General features: G+C 43.6%; 1 protein-coding gene across 1 annotated transcript in view; it reads right to left on the reverse strand.

The window, feature by feature from the left end:
- Window positions 1–22,048, reverse strand: part of LOC139383384 (dynein axonemal assembly factor 9) — an 87,848-nt gene that overhangs the window by 55,960 nt on the left and 9,840 nt on the right. Inside the window, exons 6-12 of the mRNA XM_071127908.1 lie at window positions 17,017–17,123; window positions 16,486–16,563; window positions 16,285–16,386; window positions 6,499–6,690; window positions 3,814–3,895; window positions 3,680–3,716; window positions 1,883–1,967 (exon numbers count right to left, since the gene is read on the reverse strand). Of these exons, the coding sequence (XP_070984009.1) occupies window positions 1,883–1,967; window positions 3,680–3,716; window positions 3,814–3,895; window positions 6,499–6,690; window positions 16,285–16,386; window positions 16,486–16,563; window positions 17,017–17,123 (683 nt within the window). The remainder of the gene's footprint in view (window positions 1–1,882; window positions 1,968–3,679; window positions 3,717–3,813; window positions 3,896–6,498; window positions 6,691–16,284; window positions 16,387–16,485; window positions 16,564–17,016; window positions 17,124–22,048) is intronic.

Raw genomic sequence — 22,048 nt, forward strand, 5'->3', positions numbered from 1 at the left:
CGTGCCTAGTTAGTTACAGCATACCGCCGTGCCTAGTTAGTTACAGCATACCGCCGTGCCTAGTTAGTTACAGCACACCGCCGTGCCTAGTTAGTTACAGCATACCGCCGTGCCTAGTTAGTTACAGCATACCGCCGTGCCTAGTTAGTTACAGCATACCGCCGTGCCTAGTTAGTTACAGCATACCGCCGTGCCTAGTTAGTTACAGCATACCGCCGTGCCTAGTTAGTTACAGCATACCGCCGTGCCTAGTTAGTTACAGCATACCGCCGTGCCTAGTTAGTTACAGCATACCGCCGTGCCTAGTTAGTTACAGCATACCGCCGTGCCTAGTTAGTTACAGCATACCGCCGTGCCTAGTTAGTTACAGCATACCGCCGTGCCTAGTTAGTTACAGCATACCGCCGTGCCTAGTTAGTTACAGCATACCGCCGTGCCTAGTTAGTTACAGCATACCGCCGTGCCTAGTTAGTTACAGCATACCGCCGTGCCTAGTTAGTTACAGCATACCGCCGTGCCTAGTTAGTTACAACATACCGCCGTGCCTAGTTAGTTACAGCATACCGCCGTGCCTAGTTAGTTACAGCATACCGCCGTGCCTAGTTAGTTACAGCATACCGCCGTGCCTAGTTAGTTACAGCATACCGCCGTGCCTAGTTAGTTACAGCATACCGCCGTGCCTAGTTAGTTACAGCATACCGCCGTGCCTAGTTAGTTACAGCATACCGCCGTGCCTAGTTAGTTACAGCATACCGCCGTGCCTAGTTAGTTACAGCATACCGCCGTGCCTAGCTAGTTACAGCATACCGCCGTGCCTAGTTAGTTACAGCATACCGCCGTGCCTAGTTAGTTACAGCATACCGCCGTGCCTAGTTAGTTACAGCATACCGCCGTGCCTAGTTAGTTACAGCATACCGCCGTGCCTAGTTAGTTACAGCATACCGCCGTGCCTAGTTAGTTACAGCATACCGCCGTGCCTAGTTAGTTACAGCATACCGCCGTGCCTAGTTAGTTACAGCATACCGCCGTGCCTAGTTAGTTACAGCATACCGCCGTGCCTAGTTAGTTACAGCATACCGCCGTGCCTAGTTAGTTACAGCATACCGCCGTGCCTAGTTAGTTACAGCATACCGCCGTGCCTAGTTAGTTACAGCATACCGCCGTGCCTAGTTAGTTACAGCATACCGCCGTGCCTAGTTAGTTACAGCATACCGCCGTGCCTAGTTAGTTACAGCATACCGCCGTGCCTAGTTAGTTACAGCATACCGCCGTGCCTAGTTAGTTACAGTATACCATGCATAATAATAGTTAAAAGCTTGGTTGCAAATAGATCTTCCAAATGAACAATGACCCCAAGCATACTTCCGAAGTTGTGGCAAAATGGCTTAAGGACAACAAAGTCAAGGTATTGGAGTGGCCATCACAAAGCCCTGACCTCAATCCTATAGAAAATGTGTGGACAGAACTGAAAAAGCGTGTGCGAGCAAGGAGGCCTACAAACCTGACTCAGTCACACCAGCTCTGTCTGGAGGAATGGGACAAAATGCACCCAACTTATTGTGGGAAGCTTGTGGAAGGCTACCCAAAACGTTTGACACAAGTTAAATAATTTAAAGGCAATGCTACCAAATACTAATTGAGTGTATGTAAACTTCTGACCCACTGGGAATGTGATGAAAGAAATAAAAGCTGAAATAAATAATTCTCTACTATTATTCTGACATTTCATATTCTTAAAGATAAAGTGGTGATCCTAACTGACCTAAGACAGGGAAATTTACTAGGATTAAATGTCAGAAATTGTGAAAAACTGAGTTTAAATGTATTTGTCTAAGGTGTATGTAAACTTCAGACTGTAGCTAGTTGGAGAAATGACTATCACCTTAGTTGCACTAGTGGTGTTGGAGTAGCATTTGATTCCAGCCAGGACCGACTGGACGGCTGCTGCATAGATCTGAGAGAGAAGACTGGAAGAGAGATAGATTTAACACCGTACATACACTACATGAACAGAAGTATGTGGACAGCTGCTCATCCAACATCTCATCTCACGTTGGGCCATGTAGTGTAATATGTACATGTTCTACATAATATTCAGGCATCATCTTCTAGAGCAGGGGTTCCCAACAGGTTTCACTGAGGCCAAACGGGGGAGGGGGGGGGGGGGGGGGGGGGGGGGGGGGCAAGGACATACCTCACCCCCACCTGCACGTGTGCGCACGCCATGACCAATTCTACGGGCACAAGCACTGTTCAACTGTTCAAGCCCCTCTTGTTGGCGGTGAGAACATTTTGCAGGTTTAAAGCAAAACTGTCTAATGTGAATTCATATGTTATTTGAGTGAATCAAACATTACTACAAAATCTATGGACTAAAAAAAACGTACCTGGGCTAGTTGATCTGGACATTTCAGACAAGTTATAAATATCTCTCTAAGGTCTGTAATGACTGACATGACAAGAGGAGCTGATCATGCACTACCCAAGATAGAAATATCACTGTCACGCCCTGACCATAGTTTACTTTGTATTTTCTATGTTTTGATTGGTCAGGGTGTGATCTGAGTGGGTATTCTATGTTTCATGTCTTGTTTGTCTATTTCTATGTTCAGCCTGATATGGTTCTCAGTCAGAGGCAGGTGTTCGTCATTGTCTCTGATTGGGAACCATATTTAGGTAGCCTGGGTTTCACTGTGTGTTTGTGGGTGATTGTTCCTGTCCTTTGTGTCCTTAGTGTTAGTTTGCACCAGTTTAGGCTGTTTCGGTTTTCATTACGTTTATTATTTTGCACTGTTTGTATTTAGATTCGTGTTGCTATAGTCACAATAAACATGGATCGTAATCTACACGCCGCATTTTGGTCCGACTCTCCTTCTCATAAAGAAAACCGTTACAATCACCTTGTGCATTATACGATTACAACTTCCAAGAGAAAGTTCAACGCTGGTCTGAGTTCCTGAAAACTCCACAGTTTGGTAACCACTGTTCTAGAAGAGATATATTTAACACCTTATATAATATGTAGATCTAGAGGAGATATATTTAACACCTTATATAATATGTAGATCTAGCAGAGATATATTTAACACCTTATATAATATGTAGATCTAGCAGAGATATATTTAACACCTTATATAATATGTAGATCTAGAGGAGATATATTTAACACCTTATATAATATGTAGATCTAGCAGAGATATATTTAACACCTTATATAATATGTAGATCTAGAGGAGATATATTTAACACCTTATATAATATGTAGATCTAGAGGAGATATATTTAACACCTTATATAATATGTAGATCTAGAGGAGATATATTTAACACCTTATATAATATGTAGATCTAGAGGAGATATATTTAACACCTTATATAATATGTAGATCTAGCAGAGATATATTTAACACCTTATATAATATGTAGATCTAGAAGAGAGATATTTAACACCTTATATAATATGTAGATCTAGAGGAGATATATTTAACACCTTATATAATATGTAGATCTAGAGGAGATATATTTAACACCTTATATAATATGTAGATCTAGAGGAGATATATTTAACACCTTATATAATATGTAGATCTAGAAGAGATATATTTAAGACGTTATATACAGTATTATCATATAGGGGAGATGGGTTAACAGGTTTGGACATGTTGTCTTGGTGAACTTACAGCAGTTCTGTTTTCTTCTGTTGCATGTTGTCATTCCCTGCAAGGGAAACATCAGATATTAGGTCTACAGACAGTAAAATAGCTATGGTAGATCTAACAAACAGTTTAGTGTATACATTATGGGCTATGTTTACCTAGGTAGGGGATGTGAGTGGTTCCAAAGAAGTAAGTCCTGGAGCAGGCTAAAGATCCTTTAGGAGCCACACACTGGAGAACCTGACAGACAAGGACAGATTACAGAGTACTCTAGGGAGACCAAGCCCAACATGGACTGCCAAGCCATCTCATTAAACATGCACACACAACACTAATAGTCTAATCTGGATAGAGGTTAGGTAACAGTCTAATCTGGATAGGGGTTAGGTAACAATATAATCTGGATAGAGGTTAGGTAACAGTCTAATCTGGATAGAGGTTAGGTAACAGTCTAATCTGGATAGAGGTTAGGTAACAGTCTAATCTGGATAGAGGTTAGGTAACAGTCTAATCTGGATAGAGGTTAGGTAATAGTCTAATCTGGATAGGGGTTAGGTAACAGTCTAATCTGGATAGAGGTTAGGTAACAGTCTAATCTGGATAGGGGTTAGGTAACAGTAGAGGAACAGTCTAATCTGGATAGGGGTTAGGTAACAGTAGAGGAACAGTCTAATCTGGATAGGGGTTAGGTAACAGTAGAGGAACAGTCTAATCTGGATAGGGGTTAGGTAACAGTATAATCTGGATAGAGGTTAGGTAACAGTAGAGGAACAGTCTAATCTGGATAGAGGTTAGGTAACAGTCTAATCTGGATAGGGGTTAGGTAACAGTAGAGGAACAGTCTAATCTGGATAGGGGTTAGGTAACAGTATAATCTGGATAGAGGTTAGGTAACAGTCTAATCTGGATAGGGGTTAGGTAACAGTAGAGGAACAGTCTAATCTGGATAGGGGTTAGGTAACAGTAGAGGAACAGTCTAATCTGGATAGAGGTTAGGTAACAGTCTAATCTGGATAGGGGTTAGGTTACAGTAGAGGAACAGTCTAATCTGGATAGGGGTTAGGTAACAGTCTAATCTGGATAGGGGTTAGGTAACAGTCTAATCTGGATAGGGGTTAGGTTACAGTAGAGGAACAGTCTAATCTGGATAGGGGTTAGGTAACAGTCTAATCTGGATAGGGGTTAGGTAAAAGTAGAGGAACAGTCTAATCTGGATAGGGGTTAGGTAACAGTCTAATCTGGATAGGGGTTAGGTAACAGTCTAATCTGGATAGGGGTTAGGTAACAGTCTAATCTGGATAGGGGTTAGGTAACAGTCTAATCTGGATAGGGGATAAGTAACAGTCTAATCTAGATAGGGTTTAGGGTGCTCTCACCATGTGTTTGGTTAGATAGGGGTTAGGGGTTAGGGTGCTCTCACCATGTGTTTGGTTAGATAGGGGTTAGGGTGCTCTCACCATGTGTTTGGTGAGATAGGGGTTAGGGTTTAGGGTGCTCTCACCATGTGTTTGGTTAGATAGGGGTTAGGGTGCTCTCACCATGTGTTTGGTTAGATAGGTGTTAGGGTGCTCTCACCATGTGTTTGGTTAGATAGGGGTTAGGGTGCTCTCACCATGTGTTTGGTTAGATAGGGGTTAGTGTTTAGGGTGCTCTCACCATGTGTTTGGTTAGATAGGGGTTAGGGTGCTCTCACCATGTGTTTGGTTAGATAGGGTTTAGGGTTTAGGGTGCTCTCACCATGTGTTTGGTTAGATAGGGGTTAGGGTGCTCTCACCATGTGTTTGGTTAGATAGGGGTTAGGGTTTAGGGTGCTCTCACCATGTGTTTGGTTAGATAGGGGTTAGGGTTTAGGGTGTTCTCACCATGTGTTTGGTTAGATAGGGGTTAGGGTGTTCTCACTATGTGTTTGGTTAGATAGGGGTTAGGGTGCTCTCACCATGTGTTTGGTTAAATAGGGGTTAGGGTGCTCTCACCATGTGTTTGGTTAGATAGGGGTTAGGGTGCTCTCACCATGTGCTTGGTTAGATAGGGGTTAGGGTGCTCTCACCATGTGTTTGGTTAGATAGGGGTTAGGGTTTAGGGTGCTCTCACCATGTGTTTGGTTAGATAGGGGTTAGGGTTTAGGGTGCTCTCACCATGTGTTTGGTTAGATAGGGGTTAGGGTTTAGGGTGCTCTCACCATGTGTTTGGTTAGATAGGGGTTAGGGTGCTCTCACCATGTGTTAGGTTAGATAGGGGTTAGGGTGCTCTCACCATGTGTTTGGTTAGATAGGGTTTAGGGTGCTCTCACCATGTGTTTGGTTAGATAGGGGTTAGGGTTTAGGGTGTTCTCACCATGTGTTTGGTTAGATAGGGGTTAGGGTTTAGGGTGCTCTCACCATGTGTTTGGTTAAATAGGGGTTAGGGGTTAGGGTGCTCTCACCATGTGTTTGGTTAGATAGGGGTTAGGGTGCTCTCACCATGTGTTTGGTGAGATAGGGGTTAGGGTGCTCTCACCATGTGTTTGGTTAGATAGGGGTTAGTGTTTAGGGTGCTCTCACCATGTGTTTGGTTAGATAGGGGTTAGGGTGCTCTCACCATGTGTTTGGTTAGATAAGGGTTAGGGTTTAGGGTGCTCTCACCATGTGTTTGGTTAGATAGGGGTTAGGGTGCTCTCACCATGTGTTTGGTTAGATAGGGGTTAGGGTGCTCTCACCATGTGTTTGGTTAGATAGGGGTTAGGGTGCTCTCACCATGTGTTTGGTTAGATAGGGGTTAGGGTGCTCTCACCATGTGTTTGGTTAGATAGGGGTTAGGGTGCTCTCACCATGTGTTTGGTTAGATAGGGGTTAGGGTGCTCTCACCATGTGTTTGGCTGGGGTCCCCTGGGGTCCGGTGTTGCGGACCTGGTGTCCATCAGAAGGGAAGTTGAAGGAGTAGCTGTGAAGGTTCTCCATGGAGGAGTGGCTCCCAAACAGAACCAAGGGCTGCCGTCTCCTGCTGCTGTCAGCGATGTTACTGGAGATCAGGCCATGAGAGAAATAACTCCGGAACGCCTGGGGATTTAACAGACATTTAGTCAATGGTTTGGTTTGCTCACTAACAAACCAACATAGCAACCTGTACTTGGCCAACTAGAGAACATGTGTTAACTCCCCTGCCTGAGCCCAGACTGTAATAATGTAGTTATAGATAACATGTAGCTATAGACAACATGTTAAGTTACCTCCCCTGCCTGAGCCCAGACTGTAATAATGTAGTTATAGATAACATGTAGCTATAGACAACATGTTAAGTTACCTCCCCTGTCTGAGCCCCAGACTGTAATAATGTAGTTATAGACAACATGTAGTTATAGACAACATGTTAAGTTACCTCCCCTGTCTGAGCCCCAGATTGTAATAATGTAGTTATAGACAATATGTAGCTATGTTAAGTTACCTCCCCTGCCTGAGCCCAGACTGTAATAATGTAGTTATAGATAACATGTAGCTATAGACAACATGTTAAGTTACCTCCCCTGTCTGAGCCCCAGACTGTAATAATGTCGTTATAGACAACATGTAGTTATAGACAACATGTTAAGTTACCTCCCCTGTCTGAGCCCCAGACTGTAATAATGTAGTTATAGACAACATGTAGTTATAGACAACATGTTAAGTTACCTCCCCTGTCTGAGCCCCAGATTGTAATAATGTAGTTATAGACAACATGTAGCTATGTTAAGTTACCTCCCCTGTCTGAGCCCCAGACTGTAATAATGTAGTTATAGACAACATGTAGTTATAGACAACATGTTAAGTTACCTCCCCTGTCTGAGCCCCAGATTGTAATAATGTAGTTATAGACAACATGTAGCCATGTTAAGTTACCTCCCCTGTCTGAGCCCTAGACTGTAATAATGTAGTTGTAGACAATATGTAGCTATGTTAAGTTACCTCCCCTAGTCACACCTCCATCCCTAGTGCCTGGTCATATCTCCATCCCTAGTCACACCTCCATCCCTAGTCACACCTCCATCCCTAGTCACACCTCCATCCCTAGTCACACCTTCATCCATAGTCACACCTCCATCCCTAGTACCTGGTCATCTCTCCATCCCTAGTGCCTGGTCATACCTCCATCCCTAGTCACACCTCCATCCCTAGTCACACCTCCATCCCTAGTCACACCTCCATCCCTAGTGCCTGGTCATATCTCCATCCCTAGTCACACCTCCATCCCTAGTCACACCTCCATCCCTAGTGCCTGGTCATATCTCCATCCCTAGTCACACCTCCATCCATAGTCACACCTCCATCCCTAGTACCTGGTCATATCTCCATTTCTAGTACCTGGTCATATCTCCATCTCTAGTACCTGGTCACACCTCCATCCCTAGTACCTGGTCACATCTCCATCCCTAGTACCTGGTCATATCTCCATCCCTAGTACCTGGTCACACCTCCATCCCTAGTACCTGGTCACACCTCCATCTCTAGTACCTGGTCATTTCTCCATCCCTAGTACCTGGTCATATCTCCATCCCTAGTACCTGGTCACATCTCCATCCCTAGTGCCTGGTCATATCTCCATCCCTAGTGCCTGGTCATATCTCCATCCCTAGTGCCTGGTCATATCTCCATCCCTAGTACCTGGTCATATCTCCATCTCTAGTCATATCGATGTCCCTAGTACCTGGTCATATCTCCATACCTAGTACCTGGTCATATCTCCATCCCTAGTGCCTGGTCATATCTCCATCTCTAGTACCTGGTCACACCTCCATCCCTAGTACCTGGTCATATCTCCATCCCTAGTACCTGGTCATATCTCCATCCCTTGTACCTGGTCATATCTCCATCCCTTGTACCTGGTCATATCTCCATCCCTAGTACCTGGTCATGTCTCCATCCCTAGTACCTGGTCACACCTCCATCCCTTGTACCTGGTCATATCTCCATCCCTAGTACCTGGTCATATCTCCATCCCTAGTACCTGGTCATATCTCCATCCCTAGTACCTGGTCATATCTCCATCCCTAGTACCTGGTCATATCTCCATCCCTTGTACCTGGTCATATCTCCATCCCTTGTACCTGGTCATATCTCCATCCCTAGTACCTGGTCATGTCTCCATCCCTAGTACCTGGTCATATCTCCATCCCTAGTACCTGGTCATGTCTCCATCCCTAGTACCTGGTCATATCTCCATCCCTAGTACCTGGTCATGTCTCCATCCCTAGTACCTGGTCATATCTCCATCCCTAGTACCTGGTCATGTCTCCATCCCTAGTACCTGGTCATGTCTCCATCCCTAGTACCTGGTCACACCTCCATCCCTTGTACCTGGTCATATCTCCATCCCTAGTACCTGGTCATATCTCCATCCCTAGTACCTGGTCATATCTCCATCCCTAGTACCTGGTCATATCTCCATCCCTTGTACCTGGTCATATCTCCATCCCTTGTACCTGGTCATATCTCCATCCCTAGTACCTGGTCATGTCTCCATCCCTAGTACCTGGTCATATCTCCATCCCTAGTACCTGGTCATGTCTCCATCCCTAGTACCTGGTCATATCTCCATCCCTAGTACCTGGTCATGTCTCCATCCCTAGTACCTGGTCATATCTCCATCCCTAGTACCTGGTCATGTCTCCATCCCTAGTACCTGGTCATGTCTCCATCCCTAGTACCTGGTCATGTCTCCATCCCTAGTACCTGGTCATATCTCCATCCCTAGTACCGGGTCACACCTCCATCCCTAGTCATATCTCCATCCCTAGTACCTGGTCATATCTCCATCTCTAGTACCTGGTCACACCTCCATCCCTAGTCATATATCCATCTCTAGTACCTAGTCATATCTCCATCCCTAGTCATATATCCATCTCTAGTACCTAGTCATATCTCCATCCCTAGTACCTGGTCACATCTCCATCCCTAGTATCTGGTCACATCTCCATCCCTAGTATCTGGTCATGTCTCCATCCCTAGTACCTGGTCATATCTCCATCCCTAGTACCTGGTCATGTCTCCATCCCTAGTACCTGGTCATATCTCCATCCCTAGTACCTGGTCATGTCTCCATCCCTAGTACCTGGTCATGTCTCCATCCCTAGTACCTGGTCATGTCTCCATCCCTAGTACCTGGTCATATCTCCATCCCTAGTACCGGGTCACACCTCCATCCCTAGTCATATCTCCATCCCTAGTACCTGGTCATATCTCCATCTCTAGTACCTGGTCACACCTCCATCCCTAGTCATATATCCATCTCTAGTACCTAGTCATATCTCCATCCCTAGTACCTGGTCACATCTCCATCCCTAGTACCTGGTCATATCTCCATCCCTAGTACCTGGTCACATCTCCATCCCTAGTATCTGGTCACATCTCCATCCCTAGTACCTGGTCATGTCTCCATCCCTAGTACCTGGTCATATCTCCATCCCTAGTACCTGGTCACACCTCCATCTCTAGTACCTGGTCATAAATCCATACCTAGTGCCTGGTCATATCTCCATCCCTAGTACCTGGTCATATCTCCATCCCTTGTACCTGGTCATATCTCCATCCCTTGTACCTGGTCATATCTCCATCCCTAGTACCTGGTCATATCTCCATCTCTAGTACCTGGTCACACCTCCATCCCTAGTCATATATCCATCTCTAGTACCTGGTCATATCTCCATCCCTAGTACCGGGTCACACCTCCATCCCTAGTCATATCTCCATCCCTAGTACCTGGTCATATCTCCATCTCTAGTACCTGGTCACACCTCCATCCCTAGTCATATATCCATCTCTAGTACCTAGTCATGTCTCCATCCCTAGTACCTGGTCATATCTCCATCCCTAGTACCTGGTCACATCTCCATCCCTAGTATCTGGTCACATCTCCATCCCTTGTACCTGGTCATATCTCCATCCCTAGTATCTGGTCACATCTCCATCCCTAGTACCTGGTCATATCTCCATCCCTAGTACCTGGTCACATCTCCATCCCTAGTACCTGGTCACATATCCATCCCTTGTACCTGGTCATATCTCCATCCCTAGTATCTGGTCACATCTCCATCCCTAGTATCTGGTCACATCTCCATCCCTAGTATCTGGTCACATCTCCATCCCTTGTACCTGGTCATATCTCCATCCCTAGTACCTGGTCACATCTCCATCCCTAGTACCTGGTCATATCTCCATCCCTAGTATCTGGTCACATCTCCATCCCTAGTACCTGGTCATATTTCCATCCCTTGTATCTGGTCACATCTCCATCTCTAGTACCTGGTCACATCTCCATCCCTTGTATCTGGTCACATCTCCATCTCTAGTACCTGGTCACATCTCCATCCCTTGTATCTGGTCACATCTCCATCTCTAGTACCTGGTCACATCTCCATCCCTAGTACCTGGTCACATCTCCATCCCTAGTATCTGGTCACATCTCCATCTCTAGTACCTGGTCACATCTCCATCCCTAGTACCGGGTCACACCTCCATCCCTAGTCATATCTCCATCCCTAGTGCCTGCATTATTGATTGCCACATGGCCTTAAATTATACCAATTCGTTTTTCCTTGGTCGCCCATGCTATTTCAATATTTCATTAATAAATTAGATTTTTCCATTCTGTTAATTATGGTAGATTAATTGATTGCCAAGTTTTTAATATACATTTTTTTCAAGATGAGAAATGAGAATCGTCCAGTCCATTGGGTATCTCACTATACAACCATATGACATGTCTTGAAATATACAGACAGACGGATTAAAAGGAAGTTTACATTGTAATACCTCTGGCAGCCAACTTTCTAGCTCCGCCCACATATTCCAGACTATATCGCATTGCCAGAAAGCATGGATTATTGAGTCATTATTATTTTTATACTTAATCCACGTGCTGCAAAATGTGTGAATATTGTCTATTGTATAATAAATTCTACACGTGAATTCTACACACTCTCTATTCAATGTGTTTTCTCTGTCATCAAAATGGAGGTAACACATGATCTCTCTGAAGTAGTCTGGTGAAATGGTTTCTCCAAAGAAAGGTATCCCATACAGTACATGTCTCAGCAGAAGCTCTCCATATACACGCTCTCGCCACCGAAATACTTCACGGACATACAGGATTGAAATGAACGCTTCCAGCTCATCAACAGACAGATCCCAGGCATCCCTTGCTCCCTGTGCACCTCAGCCACAGTATGTGCTGTAGCATGTTCACGTCACATAAACAATGAAAGCAGGCGAGTGTGTTGCGGATGTACTTTTGTGCTTGAGATGTAGAGCCTGCTCTCTCAGCGATGACATTTTGTGCTGATAATCGGCCCGTAGCATTGTCACCGGCTGGTTCTATCCAAATGGTGAGTCCCTTCCTTTCTCCTGTCTCACCATTTCATTTAATTGCGGCCGTTCTGGCTTTTTTTGCGCTTAGGCCTTGGATGTGCAGGTTCAGGCTGATGCTCAGAGTCATGATTCATTTCTTCCCCACCATTTTCAATCTGATCTTGTAACAGCGCTAACGCAGCACGTGCATCAAGTCGTCTTGGTCTTCTTGCCATTGTAAATTATGCCAGCTCTCAGTGTGAAGCCTACTCCCAATAGGCCGGAGTAGACTGACTAGACTGCTGTGATTCGCTGAACTGATATAGGGTACATACCATTTTAAGATGAGGTATATAATTAGAATGGATCAATTCAATAGATTAAATTGATGATGACATAATGCTGCATCGTTCGCTTCGTCTCGCTCATCCATTCTCCCCCTTCCTCCCCCATCATACCTTACTTTATTTATGTAATCTGTTGTTATATATGTGATATTAGTTTCGTTCTGTTCCGAGACAATTATCCGGGTGATTATCAAGTGGGCACGGCACCTTCCACTGTTGGGAGAAGGAGCGAAGCAGGCCCTACTGTCGGGAAAAGAGGGGCAATGGGGAAAACCCTTAAAAAATATATTTATGACATACACTCCTAAAACTGGTTATAACTCCAGTTGTGTTTGTGATATTAAGATTCTAACACTGACAGTGTGTTATATTCACTACTGATCAAAAGTTCTAGAACACCGACTCATTCCAGGGTTTTTCTTTATTTTGACCATTTTCTACATTTTAGAATAAAAGTGAAGACATTAAAAAATATGAAATAACACATATGGAATCATGTAGGATTCAAAAACGTGTTAAACAAACCAAAATATATTTTATATTTGAGATTCTTTAAAATTGCCACCCTTTGCCTTGATGACAGCCTGGCACACTCTTGGCATTCTCTCAACCAGCTTCACCTGGAATGCTTTTCCAACAGTCTTGAAGGAGATCCCTCATATGCTGAGCACTTGTTGGCTCAATTTGGTTGAGTTCGGGGGATTGTGGAGGCCAGGTCTACTGATGCAGCACTCTCCATCACTCTCCTTCGTGGTAAAATAACCTTTACACAGCCTGGAGGTGTGTTGCATAGACTGAAAAACAGCTTCTATCTCAAAGCCATCAGAGTGCTAAACAGCCATCACTAACTCAGAGAGGCTGCTGCCTGCACTTAGACCCAATCACAGGCCATTTCAATAAATGGATCACTAGTCGCTTTAAACAATGCCACTTTAAACAATGCCACTTTAATAATGTTTACATATCTTACATATTACATATCTTACATTACTCATATCACATGTATATACTGTATTTTATACCATCTATTGCACCTTGCCCATCGCTCATCCATATACCTACATGTACATATTCTCATTAACCCCTTTAGATGTGTGTATTAGGTAGTTCTTGTGAAATTGTTAGATTACTTGTTAGATATTACTTGTTAGATATTACTGCACTGTAGGAACTAGAACCACAAGCATTCGCTACACTCACATAAACATCTGCTGAACATGTGTACGTGACCAATAACATCTGCTGACCATGTGACCAATAACATCTGCTGACCATGTGTACGTGACTAATAACATCTGCTAACCATGTGACCAATAACATCTGCTGACCATGTGACCAATAACATCTGCTGACCATGTGTATGTGACTAATAACATCTGCTGACCATGTGTATGTGACTAATAACATCTGCTAACCATGTGTATGTGACTAATAACATCTGCTGACCATGTGACCAATAACATCTGCTGACCATGTGACCAATAACATCTGCTGACCATGTGACCAATAACATCTGCTGACCATGTGACCAATAACATCTGCTAACCATGTGACCAATAACATCTGCTAACCATGTGTACGTGACCAATAACATCTGCTGACCATGTGACCAATAACATCTGCTGACCATGTGACTAATAACATCTGCTGACCATGTGTATGTGACCAATAACATCTGCTGACCATGTGTATGTGACCAATAACATCTGCTGACCATGTGACTAATAACATCTGCTGACCATGTGTATGTGACTAATAACATCTGCTGACCATGTGACCAATAACATCTGCTGACCATGTGTATGTGACCATTAACATCTGCTGACCATGTGACCAATAACATCTGCTGACCGTGTGACCAATAACATCTGCTAACCATGTGACCAATAACATCTGCTAACCATGTGTACGTGACCAATAACATCTGCTGACCATGTGACCAATAACATCTGCTAACCATGTGTACGTGACCAATAACATCTGCTGACCATGTGACCAATAACATCTGCTGACCATGTGTGTGTGACCAATAACATCTGCTAACCATGTGTATGTGACTAATAACATCTGCTGACCATGTGTATGTGACCAATAACATCTGCTGACCATGTGACTAATAACATCTGCTGACCATGTGTATGTGACCAATAACATCTGCTGACCATGTGTACGTGACCATTAACATCTGCTGACCATGTGTATGTGACCAATAACATCTGCTAACCATGTGTATGTGACCAATAACATCTGCTGACCATGTGTATGTGACCAATAACATCTGCTGACCATGTGTACGTGACCAATAACATCTGCTGACCATGTGTATGTGACCAATAACATCTGCTAACCATGTGTATGTGACCAATAACATCTGCTGACCATGTGTATGTGACCAATAACATCTGCTGACCATGTGTACGTGACCAATAACATCTGCTGACCATGTGTATGTGACCAATAACATCTGCTAACCATGTGTATGTGACTAATAACATCTGCTGACCATGTGTATGTGACCAATAACATCTGCTGACCATGTGTATGTGACCAATAACATCTGCTAACCATGTGTACGTGACTAATAACATCTGCTGACCATGTGTATGTGACCAATAACATCTGCTGACCATGTGACCAATAACATCTGCTGACCATGTGACCAATAACATCTGCTGACCATGTGTATGTGACTAATAACATCTGCTGACCATGTGACCAATAACATCTGCTGACAATGTGTACGTGACCAATAACATCTGCTGACCATGTGACCAATAACATCTGCTGACCATGTGTACGTGACCAATAACATCTGCTGACCATGTGACCAATAACATCTGCTGACCATGTGACTAATAACATCTGCTGACCATGTGACCAATAACATCTGCTGACCATGTGTACGTGACCAATAACATCTGCTGACCATGTGACCAATAACATCTGCTGACCATGTGACTAATAACATCTGCTGACCATGTGTATGTGACCAATAACATCTGCTGACCATGTGTATGTGACCAATAACATCTGCTGACCATGTGACTAATAACATCTGCTGACCATGTGTATGTGACCAATAACATCTGCTGACCATGTGACCAATAACATCTGCTGACCATGTGACTAATAACATCTGCTGACCATGTGTATGTGACCAATAACATCTGCTGACCATGTGTACGTGACCAATAACATCTGCTGACCATGTGACCAATAACATCTGCTGACCATGTGTATGTGACTAATAACATCTGCTAACCATGTGTACGTGACCAATAACATCTGCTGACCATGTGACTAATAACATCTGCTGACCATGTGTATGTGACTAATAACATCTGCTGACCATGTGTATGTGACCAATAACATCTGCTGACCATGTGTATGTGACCAATAACATCTGCTGACCATGTGACCAATAACATCTGCTGACCATGTGACCAATAACATCTGCTAACCATGTGACCAATAACATCTGCTGACCATGTGTACGTGACCATTAACATCTGATAACCATGTGTATGTGACCAATAACATCTGCTAACCATGTGTATGTGACCAATAACATCTGCTGACCATGTGTATGTGACCAATAACATCTGCTGACCATGTGTATGTGACCATTAACATCTGCTAACCATGTGACTAATAACATCTGCTGACCATGTGTATGTGACCAATAACATCTGCTGACCATGTGACCATTAACATCTGCTGACCATGTGACCAATAACATCTGCTAACCATGTGACCAATAACATCTGCTGACCATGTGTACGTGACCATTAACATCTGCTAACCATGTGTATGTGACCAATAACATCTGCTAACCATGTGTATGTGACCAATAACATCTGCTGACCATGTGTATGTGACCAATAACATCTGCTGACCATGTGTATGTGACCAATAACATCTGCTGACCATGTGTGTGTGACCAATACCATTTGATTTGACTGCTTTAGCAGTTCTAGTTTTAAGTTACCTCCCCTGCCTGAGCCTCAGACAGTTCCAGGATAGACAGATGGCTCTCGATGTCAAAGCTGGAGAAGAAACTGCTCCACTGCTTCTCAAACAACACCAGGTCCTGGAAGAGACACCATACCAGAGTCAGTGTGGCCGTCACAACACGCTGGTCCAACATCTACTCACAGGTGTGTGGTGCGTTCAAGCTCAGAATGGTTACCTCAGTCAGCAGGTTGTCTAGGGACACAGGGTCCAATCTGGTGTAGGTCTGCCACAGCTTCTCACTAATGTCCATCAACTGGAACACACAGCAACAGTACACACATCCAGTCAATCATTTCCGAGAAGTAACCCAAACTCCTTGCTACGGCCAAATGCAAGTTTCTTCTCTGCAATGAGTCTGGATCCGAGTACCTCTCCGACGATTATTATAATGCAAACACATTCTAACCGTTCGGATTGGTCCCAGAAAGATGTGTTCTGGCTCTGGCCCAACCTAAGTGGGTAAAGCAGTGTTTAGAAAACGTGTCATTGGCTTTAATACTCTGATTGGTTAGAGATGATCCAATTGCTGATGACTTTATTTTTGTACAATGCTCCTCGTGACCACAAATGTCTGTAATGTATGTAGCAAATGTCTGTACCACTCAAATTAAATGGAGATGTAATTATTTTACTAACTATTCTGGCATGGACCTAAGGTTAGACAATTTCCCCCTACAATTTGTATTAGTAATATGGAGTGAGGTACCTTGTATTTCATGGTGAAGAAGCTTCCTCCACCGATCCCCTCCAGAGCGAAGGCCTGAATGATGGGCCACTTCTCTATCATAAACATGTCAAACGTCTGGATGTGGCCTGAAACAGCACAGTTTCTCATTTACATATAAACACTACACATCCCAAACTGTCACACTATAAAACAAGTTGCTGGTTACAGTTCAATTATGTTACAATTGTTCAATTAGTTGTTTGCTTCATTACATAAGTGGAACAATAGAAGTCACGTCGGAGGCTGTTAAGCAATTACTGGTTACCAAGGAAGTAGTTATAGAGGAGTAATTACTGGTTACCAATGAAGTAGTTATAGAGGAGTAATTACTGGTTACCAAGGAAGTAGTTATAGAGGAGTAATTACTGGTTACCAATGAAGTAGTTATAGAGGAGTAATTACTGGTTACCAAGGAAGTAGTTATAGAGGAGTAATTACTGGTTACCAAGGAAGTAGTTATAGTGGAGTAATTACTGGTTACCAAGGAAGTAGTTATAGAGGAGTAATTACTGGTTACCAATGAAGTAGTTATAGAGGAGTAATTACTGGTTACCAAGGAAGTAGTTATAGAGGAGTAATTACTGGTTACCAATGAAGTAGTTATAGAGGAGTAATTACTGGTTACCAAGGAAGTAGTTATAGAGGAGTAATTACTGGTTACCAAGGAAGTAGTTATAGAGGAGTAATTACTGGTTACCAAGGAAGTAGTTATAGAGGAGTAATTACTGGTTACCAAGGAAGTAGTTATAGTGGAGTAATTACTGGTTACCAAGGAAGTAGTTATAGAGGAGTAATTACTGGTTACCAATGAAGTAGTTATAGAGGAGTAATTACTGGTTACCAAGGAAGTAGTTATAGAGGAGTAATTACTGGTTACCAAGGAAGTAGTTATAGAGGAGTAATTACTGGTTACCAAGGAAGTAGTTATAGAGGAGTAATTACTGGTTACCAAGGAAGTAGTTATAGTGGAGTAATTACTGGTTACCAAGGAAGTAGTTATAGAGGAGTAATTACTGGTTACCAAGGAAGTAGTTATAGTGGAGTAATTACTGGTTACCAAGGAAGTAGTTATAGAGGAGTAATTACTGGTTACCAAGGAATACCTTTTCCGCATGTATTAAGTGTGTTTGTTATCCTGTGTTATCATTTACTTAGCTAATAAATAAATAATTAAACCAATTTGAGTATCAAATCAAATTTGTCACATGCATAGACCTTACAGAGAAATGCTTACTTACAAGCCCTTAACACAACTTTTTAAACTGCATAAAACAGATAAGTAAAAAATAAGAAATAATTAAAGAGCAGTAACAAAATAACAGTAGTGAGGCTTTATACAGGGGGTACCAGTACAGAGTCAATGTGCGGGGAACAGGTTAGTCAAGATAATTGAGGTAATATATACATGTAGGTACAGTTAAAGTGACTATGCATTGATAATAAACAGAGAGTAGCAGCAGTGTAAAAGAGGGGGTCCAGGGGGGGACAATGCAAATAGTCTGGGTAGCCATTTGATTAGCTGTTCAGAAGCCTTATGGCTTGGGGATAAAAGCTGTTAAGAAGCTTTTTGGACCTAGAATTGGCGTTCCGGTACCGCCTGCCGTGCGGTGGCAGAGAGAACAAGTCGATGACTAAGGTGGCTGGAGTCTGACAATTTTCAGGGCGTTCCTCTGACATCGCCTGGTGTAGAGGTCCTGGACGGAAGGAAGTTTGGCCCCAGTGATGTACTGGGCCTTAAGCACTAACCTCTGTTGTGTCTTGCGGTCGGAGGCCGAGCAGTTGCCGTACCAGGCAGTGATGCAACCCGTCAGGATGCTCTCGATGGTGCAGCTGTATAACCTTTTGAGGATCTGAGGACCCATGACAAATCTTTTCAATCTCCTGAGGGGTAATAGGCTTTGTTGTACCCTTTTCACAACTGTCTTGGTGTGCTTGGACCATGATAATTTGTTGGTGATGTGGACACCAAGGAACTTGAAGCTCTCAACCTACTCCACTACAGCCCCGTCGATGAGAATATGGGTGTGCTCTGTCCACCTTTTCCTGTAGTCCACAATAATTTGTCTTGATCACATTGAGAGAGAGGTTGTTATCCTGGCACCACACGGCCAGGTTTCTGACCTCCACCCTAAAGGCTGTCTCATCGTTGTCGGTGATCAGGCCTACCACTGTTGCGTTCTTGGTAAACTTAATGACGATGTTGGAGTCGTGCCTGGCCATGCAGTCATGGGTGAACAGGAAGTACAGGAGGAGAATGAGCACGCACCCCTGAGGGGCCCCTGTGTTGAGGATCAGAGTGGCAGATGTGTTGTTACCTACACTTACCACCTTGGGGTGGCCCATCAGGATGTCCAGGATCCAGTTGCAGAGGGAGGTGTTTAGTCCCAGGGTCCTTAGTTTAGTGATGAGCTTTGAGGGCACTATGGTGTTGAACGCTGAGCTGTAGTAAATGAATAGCATTCTCACATAGGTGTTCCTTTTGTCCAGGTGGGAAAGGGCAGTGTGGAGTGCAATAGAGATTGCATCATCTGTGGATCTGTTGGGGCGGTATGCAAATTGGAGTGGGTCTAGGGTTTCTGGGATAATGGTTTGTGTCACTGGGCAGCTCACAGCTGTGCTACCCTTTGTCGTCTGTAATAGTTTGCAAGCCCTGCCACATCTGACGAGCGTCGGAGCCGGTGTAGTACGATTCAATCTTAAGTCTTGTATTTACGATTTGCCTGTTTGATGGTTCGCCGGATGGCCTAGCAGGATTCCTTATAAGCGTACGGGTTAGAGTCCCGATCCTTGAAAGCGGCAGCTCTACCCTTTAGCTCAGTGCGAATGTTGCCTGTAATCCATGGCTTCTGGTTGGGGTATGTACATACAGTCACTGTGGGGACAACGTCCTCGATGCACTTATTGATGAAGCCAGTGACCAATGTGGTGTACTCCTCAATGCCATCGGAAGAATCCAGGAACACATTCCAGTCTGTGCTAGAAAAACAGTCCTGTAGCTTAGCATATACGTCATCTGACCACTTATTTTTTGAATGAGTAGTGACTTATCGATGTTATGGATGAGCGTGTTTGTTTGTTCTGTTACTCTCTCTCTCAATCTCTGTATGAGTAGTGGCTTCCTGCTTTAGTTTTTACTTGTAAGCAGGAATAGAATTATGGTCAGATTTGCAAAATGGAGGGCGAGGGAGAGCTTTGTATACATCTCTGTGTGTGGAGTAAAGGTGCTCTAGAGTTTTGTTTAGCCTTTTTGCACATTTAACATGCTGGTAGATATTAGGTATAACGGATTTCATTTTCCCTGCATTAAAGTCCCCGGCCACTAGGAGCGCCGCCTCTGGATGAGCGTTTTCCTGTTTCCTTATGGCCTTATACAGCTCATTGAGTGAAGTCTTAGTGCCACCATCGGTTTGTGGTGGTAAAAAGATAACTACGAAAAATACAGATGAATACTCTCTAGGTAGATAATGTGGCCTACTGCTTATCATGAGATACTCTACCTTAGGCGAGCAAAACCTTGAGACTTCCTTAATATTAGATGTTGTTTACAGTTGTTGTTTAAAGCTGGGGCACCCCTTGTCTTACCAGAGGCAGCTCTTCTATATTACCGATGCAGCGTAAACCCCGTGTGACGTAGAAGTCCGTCACTGGCCGCGGGCAGCATTTGGTCCTTTAACGCACACATTCATCACTCCTCCCTGCTCCGTTATCAGATAAGGTAACAATGTGGGTCGACACACACTTCTCTGTCTTAATACATACATTTCACACTTATGTCAATGTTCATATTTAATATAAGCAATATGCATTATACTTATTGATGTAATGGATGAGCGTGTTTGTTTGTTCTGTTACCCTCTCTCTCAATCTCTGTAGCTTCCGGGTACGCTGGATAAGGACCCGAGCTAAGGGAATTGGGCGGACTTTGTCGTGCCTGTCCCGAATAGCCCATTAATGTAAATGGGCATATTGAAAGACACTATGTCAGTAGTGATGTAATTTTGGAAATGTTATATTGGGATATTGTTTCATAAAAAACATGTTGCAATGTATATACTTTAGTATATTTAGTGAATGGAAAATGTAGGTTTGAATAGGTAATTGCATAATGAATTAGTGTTAATTGTTCTAATGGGAGGGGCTTCCCCAACAAAAGGAGCCTCTTGAGCTGTGAATGGGGCAGCATTGTTTTTAGCTGGCCCATAAGGTATATGTTTGATGGCAGTACTGTTGTTTTTGTTCAGGAATCACTATGTTAATAAACACCCTGAAGCACAGAAGACCTTTTGCGGCTCCGCCATCTTTTTTATTTTGATAGAGGTTAGGTTTTCCAGTATAGCCTTCTGGCCTACTCTATGTGACACCCCGCCAGCTGTCGTCGTTCTATCCATGTCGTCGTTCTGCCACGACTCGGTGAAACATTATAGTCTTTAATGTCCCATTGGTTGGATATTCATGAACGTAGCTTGTCTATTTTGCTATCCAATGATTGTACGTTGGCTAATAGGACTGATGGTAGAGGCAGATTACCCAGTCGTCGTCGGATCCTTACAAGGCACCCCGACCTATGTCCTCGATATATCTCCGTCTCTTTCTCATGCGAATGACGGGGATTTGAGCCTTGTCGGGTGTCTGAAGTAAATCCTTCGGCTCCGACTCGTTAAAGAAAAAGTCTTCTTCCAGACGGTGGCGGAAACATTATGTACAAAATAAGTTACAAATAACACTAAAAAACACACACAGTAGCACAATTGGTTAGGAGCCCATAAAACAGCAGCCATCTCCTCCGGCGCCATTCTGCAACTTAGGTCTGTACTGAATCATAAGTAAGGCTGGGGTTTTTGCAGATGCAGGAGGTTACGACTGTTCAGAATGATGATATGATATGAGGTTATGAATAATACGTTGACCGTTTTATGGAGGTAATAGGTAAAGACCTTCAGAATTTAATTCGGGAGATGGTAACAACCGCTCTCGTGGTGCCCCAAATCCTAATGAGTTAATTGTTACATGA

The sequence above is a fragment of the Oncorhynchus clarkii genome, chromosome 25, assembly GCF_045791955.1.
Source record: "Oncorhynchus clarkii lewisi isolate Uvic-CL-2024 chromosome 25, UVic_Ocla_1.0, whole genome shotgun sequence".
NCBI classification, from domain to species: domain Eukaryota; kingdom Metazoa; phylum Chordata; class Actinopteri; order Salmoniformes; family Salmonidae; genus Oncorhynchus; species Oncorhynchus clarkii.